The sequence below is a fragment of the Sciurus carolinensis genome, unplaced genomic scaffold, assembly GCF_902686445.1.
Source record: "Sciurus carolinensis unplaced genomic scaffold, mSciCar1.2, whole genome shotgun sequence".
In the NCBI taxonomy this organism is placed as follows: domain Eukaryota; kingdom Metazoa; phylum Chordata; class Mammalia; order Rodentia; family Sciuridae; genus Sciurus; species Sciurus carolinensis.
In genome coordinates, this window is record NW_025920129.1 from 256,809 (window position 1) to 270,821 (window position 14,013).

General features: G+C 35.8%; 2 protein-coding genes and 1 pseudogene across 2 annotated transcripts in view; all 3 read left to right on the forward strand.

Annotated features, from left to right (window-relative positions):
- Positions 1-14,013, forward strand: part of LOC124974039 (prickle-like protein 2) — a 695,630-nt pseudogene that overhangs the window by 163,499 nt on the left and 518,118 nt on the right.
- Sh3bgrl (SH3 domain binding glutamate rich protein like) overlaps positions 1-14,013 on the forward strand; it is a 70,913-nt gene that overhangs the window by 34,837 nt on the left and 22,063 nt on the right. The gene's annotated exons all lie outside the window — the stretch shown is intronic.
- Positions 5,953-8,787, forward strand: LOC124974048 (small nuclear ribonucleoprotein E-like). The gene is made up of 3 exons (XM_047537617.1): positions 5,953-6,024; positions 8,338-8,348; positions 8,514-8,787. The coding sequence occupies exons 1-3, from the start codon at positions 5,953-5,955 to the stop codon at positions 8,785-8,787; spliced, it is 357 nt and encodes a 118-aa protein (XP_047393573.1).

Sequence of the window (14,013 nt, forward strand, 5' to 3'; positions counted from 1 at the left end):
CATCTTTTCTTATTGCTTTGCTAGCAAAAGAAAGAACACAGGGGACTCCTGTTCCCAAGGCCGTGATTCTGCACATCAGCAGAACAGGGAACTTTTCAAAGAGGTGATTCAAAGGCTACATTCCATGTGTTCTCTGTCTGGAGTTGTAATTCACTTGTTAACTTGGGAGACAGTCATTTCTGAGATCTTCTGGTACCATCCCCAAAGTCTGAATTACTTCATTCTTATGGTGGATGTGTGCTCAAGGACGGATAAATCTGCCTAGGATGGGGAAGAAAGGTAACCCTCTTTCCCCTGGGTTCAGGGACGGGGAGAGATTAGGGAGGTGCAAGGACAGAGGAAGAGAAAGTAACATGTCCATTTTAAAAAACAAGTTGCAGTGGAAGAACAGCAAGGGCTGTATTCACAGCATAAAAAGACCACTGTTACATTTTCCCACTGTCATGGGCAACAACATCTCCAAACTACTTCCTGCTGAAAGGGGGTGAAGTTGGGGGAAGTAACCCAAAGTTATTGTTCTCTATCAGTTGGGGCATGGACTGATAAAGGCATTCAGCATTAGAGCAATCCAGAGGTCCACTGTGGCAGATGGCAGGTGACTGGACAAGGCATACATAGGGCAGGGATCATGCTAAGACAACAATAAACAAGAAAGCAAAGCATTACTTTTTTGTAAATAATTAGCACAAGAACAATTAGTATTTCAGCCAGGCTCTGAAAACCATGAGGACAGTAAATCATAATCTTATCAGTGAAAAACAGATCAAGTTCATCATTGTAGGAGGTTAGGAAGATTTTTAGGTCTATGAAATCAGATTCAAATTAACTCAGGACAAATTTGCTATAAAAATGATCTTGTGATCATTATTATTAGGCACTCTCACACAAGAACCTTTACTTTATAGCTTCTGGCTTTACTTACTTTTGGTAGTGCTGACACACGTATACATCTTAAGTTACATTTAAAAAACATTTGTCTTTCCTTTCAGATGTCCATATAGGACTGTGCTTTTAGGCTGTACTCTCCCGCCAGGTGTTTAAGACAAAACAGGTCAAAACTGACTTTGTTTGTATCTACTCTTAAGAGTCAGCTGCTAGTATGAATCTACATTGTGTACAACCATAGAAATGAAATGATGTACCCCATTTGTGTACAATGAATCAAAATGCAGTCTGTAAAAAATAAATAAAAAGTTGTACCAAGTTAAGGACACAAAGCAACAGACTTTTCATATGCTAATAAAGATACATCAAATAAAAAGAAAAGAGTCAGCTGCGATTCCTCTGAGATCACTCTTGGGGACAATGATGCTTGCTGGCTCCTTTAACCTTCTTCTATCAATGATGCCACTTGCCAGGATGGGTCCAGGTCTGGCTGACCATACATGGCTTCTCTTGGAAGTATTAGGGACATTGAGGTCTCCAATGACCCTCCTGTTTGCAGAATGTACACTTGTTGGCTTCCTGTTCTCTAGGTTCCTTTTAGTCTTCTTGATCAGCAGCTCTGGTGACTCACCAGAGTTGCAAGGCCCAGAGAAGGGTTCCATCATTCTCTATATCCTAGCTGATCATAGAGAGCAAGGGTCAAAATGTCGGCTGCTTTTTCCTTGACCCTTTTACTTCCTTGACGTGGTGTCTACGTTTTTGCTTTTACACACCCAGCAAGCCGGTTTCACCAATCTTAAAGAGGGAGTAACAGGTTATAACTTCAATATCTATAATTTTACAATTACCCCTTTCATTTAATTGGGGTTAGTATTAGTACTGGAAGTCATTATATATTATCTGTCCTGTAGGTGGTGGCTTATTATGTCAAATTAACCCAGTTTGTTTGTTTGGTTTTTTTAAGAAGCAGTACTTCTACAAAACAGTAACAGGCCACAGTTATAAAGTTTACAAGGAAAATACAAAATGAGATTAAAAGAGCAAAACATATCCAGTTTTCATAATAGTTATAAATCAAGGAAAAGGACTTTTATAATCTTGAACCTTTACTTAGTTATATATTATATTCCCTGTTTGAGAGCACAGGAATCTTTACAACAAAAATCAATCTTTTGAACACAACTTTAAGTGAGCTGAAGTCTAGCCTATTTTATTCCATGTTAATATGGAATAAGATAGGAGGCAGAACCTTATTTAAAACAGGTACAAACCCTAATTCCTTTAAGATTTAGTTTCCCCAAGTAATAAAACCTAACAAATACAAGAAAATATTCTTGCTATATGACCAGATCAATGTTTCAGACTTTGCTTCATATCAATACATTAAAGTTCAAACAACTTTAACTGACTGTGCTAATTATAGCCAATTTAATCACAAACCCAAGCTTTATGAGATTTACCTTCAACAATCCTGCAAGTTAAACATTCATAACTTTACATCCTTAGTTTTGTCCTTTTCATCTTGGACTTGAGCCTAAAAACATTCTTTACCATGCAAAATAATTTCTGATCCAGAAACATTTATTAACCTTACAATTTTTCATACTAAAATATATTTCCATACTTATAACTTTCTTTTATCATTTCTAGTTTGGGACCCTTTCTTAAATTAATATTCTGATATACTCCTTATAAATGTTATCTGTGTATTTAATTTACACAGCAAATTTCATCCCAAGGGAGAGTTGGACAATCTAGCATATACAAAAACTGTTCATTAGTTCTTTTTCTCCCAGGTTGCATTCAAGGGGTTGGAACACAGGATATTTTTGAGACTGACCTGTCTCCATTATCATTAGTACAATACCAACAACTTTAAGTGAGTTCCCCACTGTTAGTCATACCCAGAGACTCCCGTGGGGCCTTTTTCTTATACTAGGCATATTGATATGCAATGGAGGAGTCCAGTTCCATCTTTTCTTTATGTTTCCTTGAGATTCCTTTATAGAGGCTGCCTACAAAACAGGTTGGCCTTTGTTTCTGTCTTTTTCTTTTCTGGGTGCAGTTATTTATCCTGCCAGTCTGCCCAGGCATTTGATTGGATGGGATACTTTATAGCAAGAATTGTTTTGCCCCAGTGATGAATATCCCCTGGCCAAATGGGATGTCCTGTTAGATCTTAAAAGTGGAAACTACTCTTGTTCCCAGGTCATAAACTTACAGTGCTAGAAACTGCTGCCACATCCTTTGTGGCCAGCAACCTCCACATCCCAGGGGCAAAAGGGGCTAGAAGGCAGGGCAGAGGCCAGGTTCTGTTTGGCCATTTTTTTATAGCCCAGGCAGCTCTTTGGGGATTTTTTCCCCCAGTTTAGGGCTGGTGTCTTTAACCCACAGTCTGTGACTTCCTGACCAAGAAACAGTGCTTGGAGTGCCAGCACTGGGTTTAAAAGATTTAAATCTTTTTAACTCTTTCTTCTGGTGTCCTGCTATCCTTGCACACCAGAGGCAGGGCCTTTTGGCACCTTCAACTTAGTTCCTGATGGTTCAGACCCCTTATCATGCAACTGAATAAATGCCTGTACATACAGAATCTCTCTCATATACCTTACCCCTGACATACCAATTTCAATGTCAAGATTGTATGATATTCCAGAAAAATCATTCAAAGGCCAGTTTATGTCACAGTAAACTGTCTTTCTCTTAGACAGGCTTATTCCTATAGGAGACCCATGTAACCAAGATCTCTCTGCTCAAGAGACTACTGGTAAGATCAGTGCAGCATGACCCATGTCTTAAAGGGCCAGTAACAGACAAAAAAACCAGACAAGTGTGGATCACTGAAACCAGGGCTGACAGACAGGAACCTTTAAAATAGACAGACCTGCACATACAAATTTCTTCCACTTACTTTACCTTTGACACATCAACTCCAACTGCAAGACTGTACAATAATCTAGAGAGCTGTTTAAAAGCCACATCATTACAGTAAAACATTATCTTAGACAGACTTGTAGGCGGCCCTTTCTTCAGCTCACCTTATCTCTGACAGACCAACTCCAATTGTAGGATTGTACAAAAAAGAAACACAGAGACAACCACAGAGGAGCCCCAAAACCATGGCTGACAGATGGGAATCTTTAAATTGACCATCCAAGATCTTTCCCAAGAGACTATGTATAAAATCAATGCAGTACTGGCCATGTCTTAAAAGGGGCAGTAGCAGATGCAAACAAAACAGACAAGCAGAGGGAATTCCCAAGCTCAAGGCCAACAAACATATGAGAACTTAGAACAGATCAGAAGGGAGTATATACCCCTAGGTCCTCGAGTCCTGCTTAACCGTGACTTCTACACCAGTGGTGCCACAGATGTCCCCAGGAAGAAGGAACAAATGTTCCCACAAAGGGGAATCAGATGCATAGAATCAGGGGTTTCAGTATTCACACCAGGGGAGTTTACTAAATGGCCAAAGTGTCACAACTTTATTGAGTTCAGTTTTCTTTTTCTCAAAGTGGACCATGATGAAGCAACCCATACTGTTCAGGGAGAGAAGGCAGGAGTTCCCCGTAATAAGAGGAGCTTCGACAGCTGCTGAGATGGTCGCTTAGTCTCTCCCTTTACTCACAGGAACAGCTCCTCTTGTTTGACTCAACTGTCTCCTAATTCTCCTGCACTTGGTTCTCAATAAGCTCACCAGCACCGTGAATCCTCAGCACAGAAGTGGGGTTCCTTGAGAAGCCAGGTCTGCTGAAGAGAACTGGAGTGGGAACTGCTGTCGAGTCCCATCTGGGGGGCCAAGTTTGTTGCCAAAAGCTCAGTCCTTGTCCCTGATGCCAATCCAATAATGAGGACATGGTTTTGAGAAAAAGGGAAAAGAATGTTTATTGCTTTGCTAGCAAAGGAGAAACACAGGGGACTCCTGTCCCAAGGCTGTGATTCTCTGGACATATCATCTTGATAATGTATCTTACTAGCTTTCTTTAAAAACTGGCCTATAATTGAGTCTTACTTTTTGGTATATGGACTCCCATTGAATCCTAAACAGATTTTGCCATATTTGCAGTAAGCAGTAAGCAATTGAGTACTTATAAAAATTATGAGGTAAAATGAATATTTTATTTTCTGCAATTTTATTCCCTATTCTTAATATTGATAAAATCAAAACAAAACATCAGTTCTGGTTACATAATGTCTTAGTACTAAAACCAGCCATAAACATCCTTCTTTCACATTCTTTACTTTCAATAAGGATTGTGTGGTGATAACTGCCAGCTGTTTTTTTCTTTTTAAACCTTGAATAAAATTAGATTTATTTCAATAAACCATTCCCTGAATCAGGATCAAAATGTTTAAGGCAAAAGCATTTTTTCTAGATAGAATAAATGCTTTGTAATTTGTCTAAGTTTTAAAATGAGGTCATGATTTACTTTTTTGACTTTTGGCACACATGTGGACATTGGGTTCTAAAGTGAGAGAAGTTAAAGTTGTAACATTGGTCATAAAAATTGACGTTACAAATAAACAACCTGGCTCATGAGGAACTGTTTAATAAATCTGTTATGACTAGAGGTAGAAGAGTTCAGTCTGGCTTGATGAATTCTTGAATAATCCATAACATATTTTAATTGAATTGCTATACAACTTAACTTCCACATTTTTTTGGTTCAACCAGGTGGTAAAATTATAGGTTTTTATCATCCAGTACTCTATTTGTTGCTCAGATTATCTTCCCTTTAAGAAACCTGTAAGATAAAAGCTATGAGCTATATGATAGCCAAAATGGATTGTAAAAGGTAGATGTTGACAGACAATTCTCCATTGGTGTCTTGCATATGTGCATATCTTGTGAGCAAAGGTGCTGACTACCTTTGTTCTGAATTATCTTTTCAAAGATTCAGGCAGTCTTAAAAGATTCAGGGCCTCCCTCCAGAGAAAGGAACATGCTTTTTTATTGCTCAGTATAAAAGATTCACTGTCTGTGGACTGACTCTTTGTGTCACCCTATAGAAATTGAGGAGCAGGGAATCAGTGCAAGAAATTTCTAATACTCTGACTAATACTGTGTCTATGGCCCAAGAGTTCCGTGATTTTTCTGCCAGCATCCTTAAAACGGTGGTGGACTTATTTGATAGTTTACAAGTAGGATAAAATCCCATGACTCCTCAACATTCTTCACAGTAGACATGCTGTTGTTTTTGATAGGTATAGTCCAAGTAACTATGGTAGCAATTAAATTGAACGGAAATTTGTAATTACATAACTCAAGTCTATATTGATTTTATAATCTTTGTTACTAGTTGATTAAATTCTTGGTCCATTTGGTTCCAGTCTTATTCAACTAATTAGGTAATATATGGTAATTGTTTTCAACTGAACAGCTTGGAGCATTCATTATTAGCTTGAATCTGGGAGTACATTCATAGCATTCTTTGGAATTTTATCTGGGGCACACTGCTCAGCTAAGGCTTCAGAATAGTACTTTTTCCTATGGAAAATGGATTTGTTTTCACCAAGATACAAAGTTTTCAGAGTTGTCATGTTTTCTTGAAAGGAAAGTGTTTAATTTTCTTTGTAATGAAATCTTATCTCCTCACTAACTATAGAGGAAAGGCAAAACATTACTATAGATAAGGTAGTCTGAAAATATAGTATTTTTCTTTTTGTGTGTATCTTCTGTAGTTATGGACATCCTTTTAGATTTGAGGATTATGATATGGACCCACCATTGGTGGGATATGTTCAGCAGTTACTTTCTAGAAAGGTCTACAGAGAATGACCAAGGACTTGTATTTTGTGTATGTGAAAGTAACTGGACCAAGAATTATTTCACAACTGAGCCTGTGTAATATTCAAGAATACTTGAAACAAACATTTTTAGATTTTTAAGCAACATTTGTTAATACATGATTTGTGGAGATTTCTTACACATTACTTTAAAAATCAAAACCAATTGCAGTTATCACATGATTGCGCAAACCATTTGAACTTCTTTTTTTCTTTTTTTGTGGTGCTGGGGATTGAACCCAGGGCCTTGTGCATGTGAGGCAAGCACTCTGCCAACTGAGCTATATCCCCACCCCCCCATTTGAACTTCTTTACCTTGAATAAACTGTTTTGAGAATGTATTTTGAATTGGGAGGCTTTGTTTAATTTTTCAGTAGGCAAAAAAATAAAGTCATGCCTGTTTTCTCATTATATGAAGTTAATAAAACATGCTTTTTAGTTTGACAAAGTTTTCATTGTTTGGAAAGCTGACCACGTAATCTAGAAATCTGAAAGAATTATCTGTGAAAATTACTCAGTTATATAATGTATAAAAAATTGATATATCCCATTTTGGGGGCATTTAATAGAATAATAGTTTTTAAGGGTAAATATATTTACTGGATTTAAATACGTTGAATTGTGGCATTGTTTACTATTCCCTTGAATTTGATTATTATGCCTAGGGATTATAATTCTTTTCTGCATTTGATTATTTGCTTTACAGTAGGTGGGGTGTTAAGATTCTCTCCTGAATTCAGTAGTACCATTAGTAATAAATAAGTCTTCCTGAAACATTCTCCATGTTTTCCTTTCTTGTTGCCACTATAATATCACTCGAGTTTGGAAAAGCCATCAGCTTAAAATATGTTTATTGTATTGAGAGAAAATATGTTCTTAGCAAAGAGACATTTTACTAGACTGAAAATGCTATATAGCAGGATATATGTAAAAACAGCTTCCTTTCCCCATGAAAAAATAAAGGGAAGTGGATAAATAATTTTCTTTCAATCTAAAATCATTAAGAATTGCATTTCTGAGAATGTATATGTGTCTTTGGGTATTACTGGTCTTATTCATGGAATGCGTTGGAGGACTTTGAGTGGTTAAGATCATGAATGACTTCCTTACTTCTCATTGTTTCATAATATTTTTGGGTTTCCCTTTTTCTCAGAAACAAATGGTCAGTTTCTATAGTGAACATGAGCTGAATACTTGATTTATTTTAGTATAAGAATTGGGTTCAGATTGACTTAATTTTGGAACTTTTTCTGCTGCTTCAGACTTATCTATATTCTGGGAGTTGCAATTCTTTTAATCTTGAAACAATTAAATAGATGCCAAATAATATAGCCAATTTAAGGAAAATAAAAATTTTATAATGTGGCTGAATTTTTATGCAAATGCCTTTGAAATTCAAGGAATATATTGTTTGGTAATATGTCGCTGCCAGGCATCTTTCTGTTCTGGTAGAACTCTTTTACATTAGACGTACCTTATTATGAACTGTTATCATGATAGAGTTTCTTATTTTGGTTGTATCTTTTTCTGAGCACCGCACTGTTGATATTTTACTATAATACATTAAATAGTTATGTCTTACTAAATTTTTCAGGGAGAGATTTGTGGTTTCCTAGTGGTTCTTTGGATGTTTACTGAACGTATTAAGAAGCCCATTTTGTTTCTCAGAGCCCCATGATGTGAGTAAGGAAGGTCACTGTTCTTTATGAATGATCGGGCATCACCTTAGTATATTACAAACCACTTTTCTTATAATTACTTTCCAGTGACTGCATTGCTTTCTTTAAAAACCTTATCATGAATTCCAGAAGTTGCTATCTGAGGTAATGTGCTGGTTGGGGTAGTCTTTGTGGCCAAGGCCAGAAGGTCCAGAAGATGATGGTGCAGCCCATCAACCTCATCTTTAGATACTTGCAAAACAGATCCCAGATTCAGGTGTGGCTCTATAAGCAAGTGAATATGTGGATAGAAGGTTGTATTATTGGTTTTGATGAATACATGAACCTTGTATTAGATGATGCAGAAAAGATTAATTCTAAAACAATGTCAAGAAAACAGCTGAGTTGGATTATGCTAAAAGGAGATAATATTACTCTGCTACAAAGTGTCTCCAACTAGAAATGATGAATGAAGTGAGAAGTTACAGAGAAAGCTACAATTTTTTTAGGTGTCCTTTGCTGGGAATATAGTTCTAAAACATTTGTTCATATTGTTTTGATTACCCTCATGTTATTACCAGATGAAAATAAATGCTGTGGGACTCTTTTTATTAAAAAGTTTTTTAAAAACCTTATTACCCTGATGGGTGGTTAATATTTTTAGTGATAGTAGATTAAGACAGGTTATATTGAATTATGCAGATATCCATTTTATTATGTTTGATTCCAAAGTCTGTTTCCTCATCTACATACATACCTTCTACCTCAAGCTGCCCCAGAAAAGTTTTTCTGTACTGTGGTTGACACACTATGGTGTCATCCATTATTTTTTTTTTTTTTACATTTACATAGGGTAATGATGTTTATTTTATTTTTCCCCTCCCCCCCACCCCTCCCACCCCTCTTTTCCCTCTACACAGTCCTTCTTTCCTTCATTCTTGCCACTCTCCTTAGCCTAACTCTATTTTTAATACCTTGAGGTCAGGGATTTTCTCTCTATTATGGATAGCTATAAATCTTTGTGTATATTTACAGTAGTGGAGCTTATTTTAATTAATTTATTAATTCACTACATATTTATGGAATACCTGCTATCAGTTGTATATGATAGTAAGCACAAAATGGCATGATGAGCAAGACTGAAAAGGTTCCAGCCATGAGCGAGCTTATAATTCACAACCTAGTCTATTTTGTGAAAGGCAGTACAATATGCATATTGCTTATCTGTAATTTTCTGTGCAGTAATTCTGAGGTGGGTATTATTATTCTCAACTAATAGATGATGAATTTGAGATTCAGAGGTTTATCAGCTGGCTCATTCACACATAATAAGTAGAGGGTCTGAGATTTAAATCTCAGTCATTTTGACTCTGTATTAGTTTTCTACACTTTGTATAAATTACTAAAATTTTGTGGCTTGAAACAACACACATTTGTTGTATTTGTGTCTGTGGGTCAGGAGTCCTGGCATAATTTAGCTGGATTTTTTTAAAGACTGCAATCAGCACATCTACTAGGACTGACTTCTTATCTAGATGCTCCTTTATGGAATAATACACTTTGAAATGGTTTTTGACAGAATTCCTTTTCTTGACATTCTAGTACTTGTAGCAACTTGCTTCTTCTTAGTAAACAAAGGAGAGAAAGGCTCTAGCATGAGTCTTTGCAGAAAAGAAAATCTTTGTATAATGTAGTTTCATCATAAGAGTGGCATAACTTAACCTTCGTCAAGTAACAATTCCTACACACACTCAAAGTGAGATTATATAAGGAAGTAAATACCAAGAGGTAGGGACCATGGGGAGGGGCACTTTACAGTTTGTCTGCCACTGATTCCACAGTTTAAATTCTTTTATATAATATGCTACCTCTATGAGAGCATAATATGTATGAGTTGAATTTTTTAAATTATAGAGCAATAAAATACTTCTGGAAAGTTTGGGGTAAAATTTCCATAATCTCATGATCCTAGTACAGCTCAGTTGATCTCTCTCTCTCTCTCTCTTTTTTTTTTAAAGATTTTGATTCATTGTACACAAATGGGGTACAACTTTTCATTTCTATGGTTGTACACAATGTATATTTACACCATTCATGTAATCATACATATATGTAGGGTAATACTGTTTCATTCTTAGTTGGTCTCTTGATTGAGGTACTAAGTACTTATTTCTATTGTCTTTAGAGCAGTTATCATAGTTGTGTTCTAATTCCTATTAGTCTTTTAAAATTATGCTTGGCATCTCCTATTCAAAGTTGAAATAAAAGAACATACACAATTCTCTAAACATCCTTTTCTACTTTTGGTGACAGTTTTCCTTGTTGCTATATAATCTTATAAGAATTTCAATGTGTGCTCATTTTTTCAGTTGGACATATCACATATTTTTTTAACCACATAGAAATGGTTAGGTATGACAGTAACCACAACAAAAAAATAACAACAAACACACTAAAATGTTGCATAACCTCTATAAACACATAATTCTGTCCTGATGTGATTTACTTAAAATAGGAATCCAGAAGTGAAATTACTGGATTAAGGACTTCACATGTTTCCATGGCTCTTGGTGCACACTGTGAAAATGCTTCTGATTTTATTTGATTCTCAATTAGCAACCATAGAAACTATATGAACACTGAAAATAAAGAAAATATCTTTACCTTCTCATAAAGCCTCAGGTTTTTCATAGAGAGAAGTAGGGAAAATTATGTTCTCTTTATGACCATGGGCAAACCCTCAGGGTTTCTACTTCTACCCTGTAGTTCAAGTAAAGAGCACAGATCTCCTCTGGATTTATCCTTCTTACCAGATATCATATCTGGATATTTTTTGAGGTTACAGTGTACCTTCTCTTTAATGAGGCAGTGACTATTCTGTGGAACACTTGGGAAATCTGTTTCCTTTGCAATACACTGCCGTTATGTATCCACTTTAGCAGCACATTTCACTAGCCTTTCCTGATGTAGAAAAGGAAAAGGAAAAAAAAGTTAGGGCTAATGTGACATACAGCAGACTAGCTCATATTTGTCATCCAGTAAATACCAATAAGAACAAGTTAATTGCTTATTTTCTCTTGATTCAAGAACTGATGGTTTAGAGTTGGTGGTTACAGCCTTCTTTTTAAAAAAAGTATCTGTTGTGAGCTGAAGAATTTAGCTACCATATTGGTTTTCATATGCCTGCCCTGTGACCTCACTTCAGCCTGTTTGAAGATTTGTGTGTTTTTGCCTATCCTTATATGGGAAGAAGGCCTGGAGAATCTGTCTGACCAGAATTAGAAGCCCTGTAGCATTTGCAGGAAGTTTGACTTTAGGACACAGTTTGTTTAAGTTTCCTGTCAGAATGTATTGCATAAAGAAGGTAGTGGTTGGAGAGCATGTTTATTGATTGTGAAAGACCATCATTTTATAGTTTTTAATGGTCTACATAAAATAATTCCCTTGATTCTATCATGACAAGCTTTTCTAAACAAGATTGCAGTCTATACAAAAACTCATCATACTGTGTTGATAATAATAGTGATTATAGCAGGAAGGGAGGGACTGAATGAATTGGTTTATTGTTAAATTCTTAGTATAAATTCTGTTCAAAAACCATTTTGTATTACTAAGGATTGAACCCAGTGGATCTACCATTAAGCTACATCTCCAGCTATTTTTATTTTGAGGCAGGGTCTGAGTTGCCAAGGCTGGGCTGACACTTGTGATCCTACTGTATCAGCCTCTCAAGAATCTGGGATTATAGGCTTGCACCTCTGCACCAGGCTTTGTCTGAAATTTTGAAAATGGAATGTCTGCATATGTTAGAATAGCACTTGTCACAAATATTTTGCTGTGGTACTTCATTGTAAAAGTGTGATTTGTTTCAAGGAAATCTTTTTCTTTCTTTTTTATTTGTTCTTTTTAGTTATACATGAAAGAGTATACTTGACATGTTTATACAAACATGAGTATATCTTATTTTAATTAGGATCCCATGGTTGTTTATGATGTGGAGATTCACTGTGGTGTTATTCATACATGTACATAGGGAAGTTATGTCAGATTCATTCCACTCTGTCCCTATCCAATCTCTCCTCCCTTCCCTTCATTCCCCTTTATCTAATCTGCTGAACTTCTATTCTTTCCCTCCCCTACCCCCTTGTTGTATGTTAGCATTCACATATCAGAGAGAATATTCGAACTTTGTTTTTTGGGGGATTGGCTTATTTCGCTTAGCACAATAATCTGCAGATCCATCCATTTATGGGCAAATGTCATAAAGTCATTCTTTTTTATGACTAATTTTCCATTGTGTATATATGCCACAAAATTCTTTATCCATGTTGTAAGGTACCTTACATAGCTTAGCTATTGTGAATAGTTTTTTTTTTCTTTAAGGTCACTTCCAAAGCTGTCAGAATAGCCTTAGACACTTGTTACCCTGATTTTCTTTTAGCACTCATTTCCTGTTGCCACTTGTGTTAAAAAGTCACTGACACTATTGTGGAAACAGTTTGCAACGTTTTTAATTTAATACTTCTGTTTGTCTAAATACATTAAAACCATTTCAAGTTTTATACTTCTGTTTGTTTAATACATTAAAACCATTTAAAATACCTAACTTTTTTGGTAAGGTCTGTGTAATTCATATGAATCATTATTTTTCACATCTTTTTCTTAAAGCTCCAGGAGGCTTCTACTAATTTTGGCATGTTTGTTTCATCATCACAGAACCTTAGACTCAGGAAAGAAGGAATCATCTAAGAAAATCTTCTACTTTATGTATAAAACACTTAAATCAACGAGATTTCTCTTACTTAGGCCAGACTTTGGATTTAAGAATGGTGCAAGAACATTTTCAGCCACTTCTGTACTTAAGAAGACTTCATTAAGTTGGCAATCTAATTAGCATGGGACAACCAGTATGGTAGTACATTATTTTGTTATTCCACATGCTTAGTGTTTAAGTGGTACTTTTTACTCTGAGAGAACTTGGGCAAGTATATGGTTTGGAGTATATATCCTAATCCATCTGAGTATTAGTTTCTTTGCAAATCTGGAATGAAAATATTAGCACATTTTCCTCATAAGATTATTGTGAGAATTCAATAAAATAAGCAAATACAGAACTTAGCACATAGGAAGCACTTAATAAATAATAATTATTACATTATAATTTACACTGAGATTACAAAAATAACCTGGTACATATAGTATTCTGTATCCCATTGTTAGCACACTCAATGGGTCTGTGCCTCATATTTTTCTTATTATTCCAATCCAATCCATGTAATTCCCTGCAGCAAGAAGAGACCAGACTTAGATTAAGGTCTAGTTAGATCCCAGCATTTTACTTATCTACTAGTTTGGAATTTACAACCCTAGAATTGTATGTTCCACGAGACCATACATAATATCTTTATTTTTAATTATATCAGTATAAGAACACTGACCTTGAAGCCCAGTTTGTACTAAGGAATTCATTCTATATTGAATGGTAGCCTGTAATATTATAAGACAGGGTTGAGCACTGATCCTTTCCTAGCACCAGAGGAGTGTAGATTAGGAGTTGGGTATGTCAGCTATTATATCTTCATATGACATGGACATTCAATTGTGTACATACTTATATGGACAATAAAGGAAGTAAAATCATAGCAGGAACACACCAAACAATGATATTATGGTACTTTTTTTTTCC

Bases quoted from the DNA above. Each gene is read 5' to 3' on its own strand.
- LOC124974048 (XM_047537617.1), top strand. From the start codon at position 5,953: ATGGCCCAAGAGTTCCGTGATTTTTCTGCCAGCATCCTTAAAACGGTG.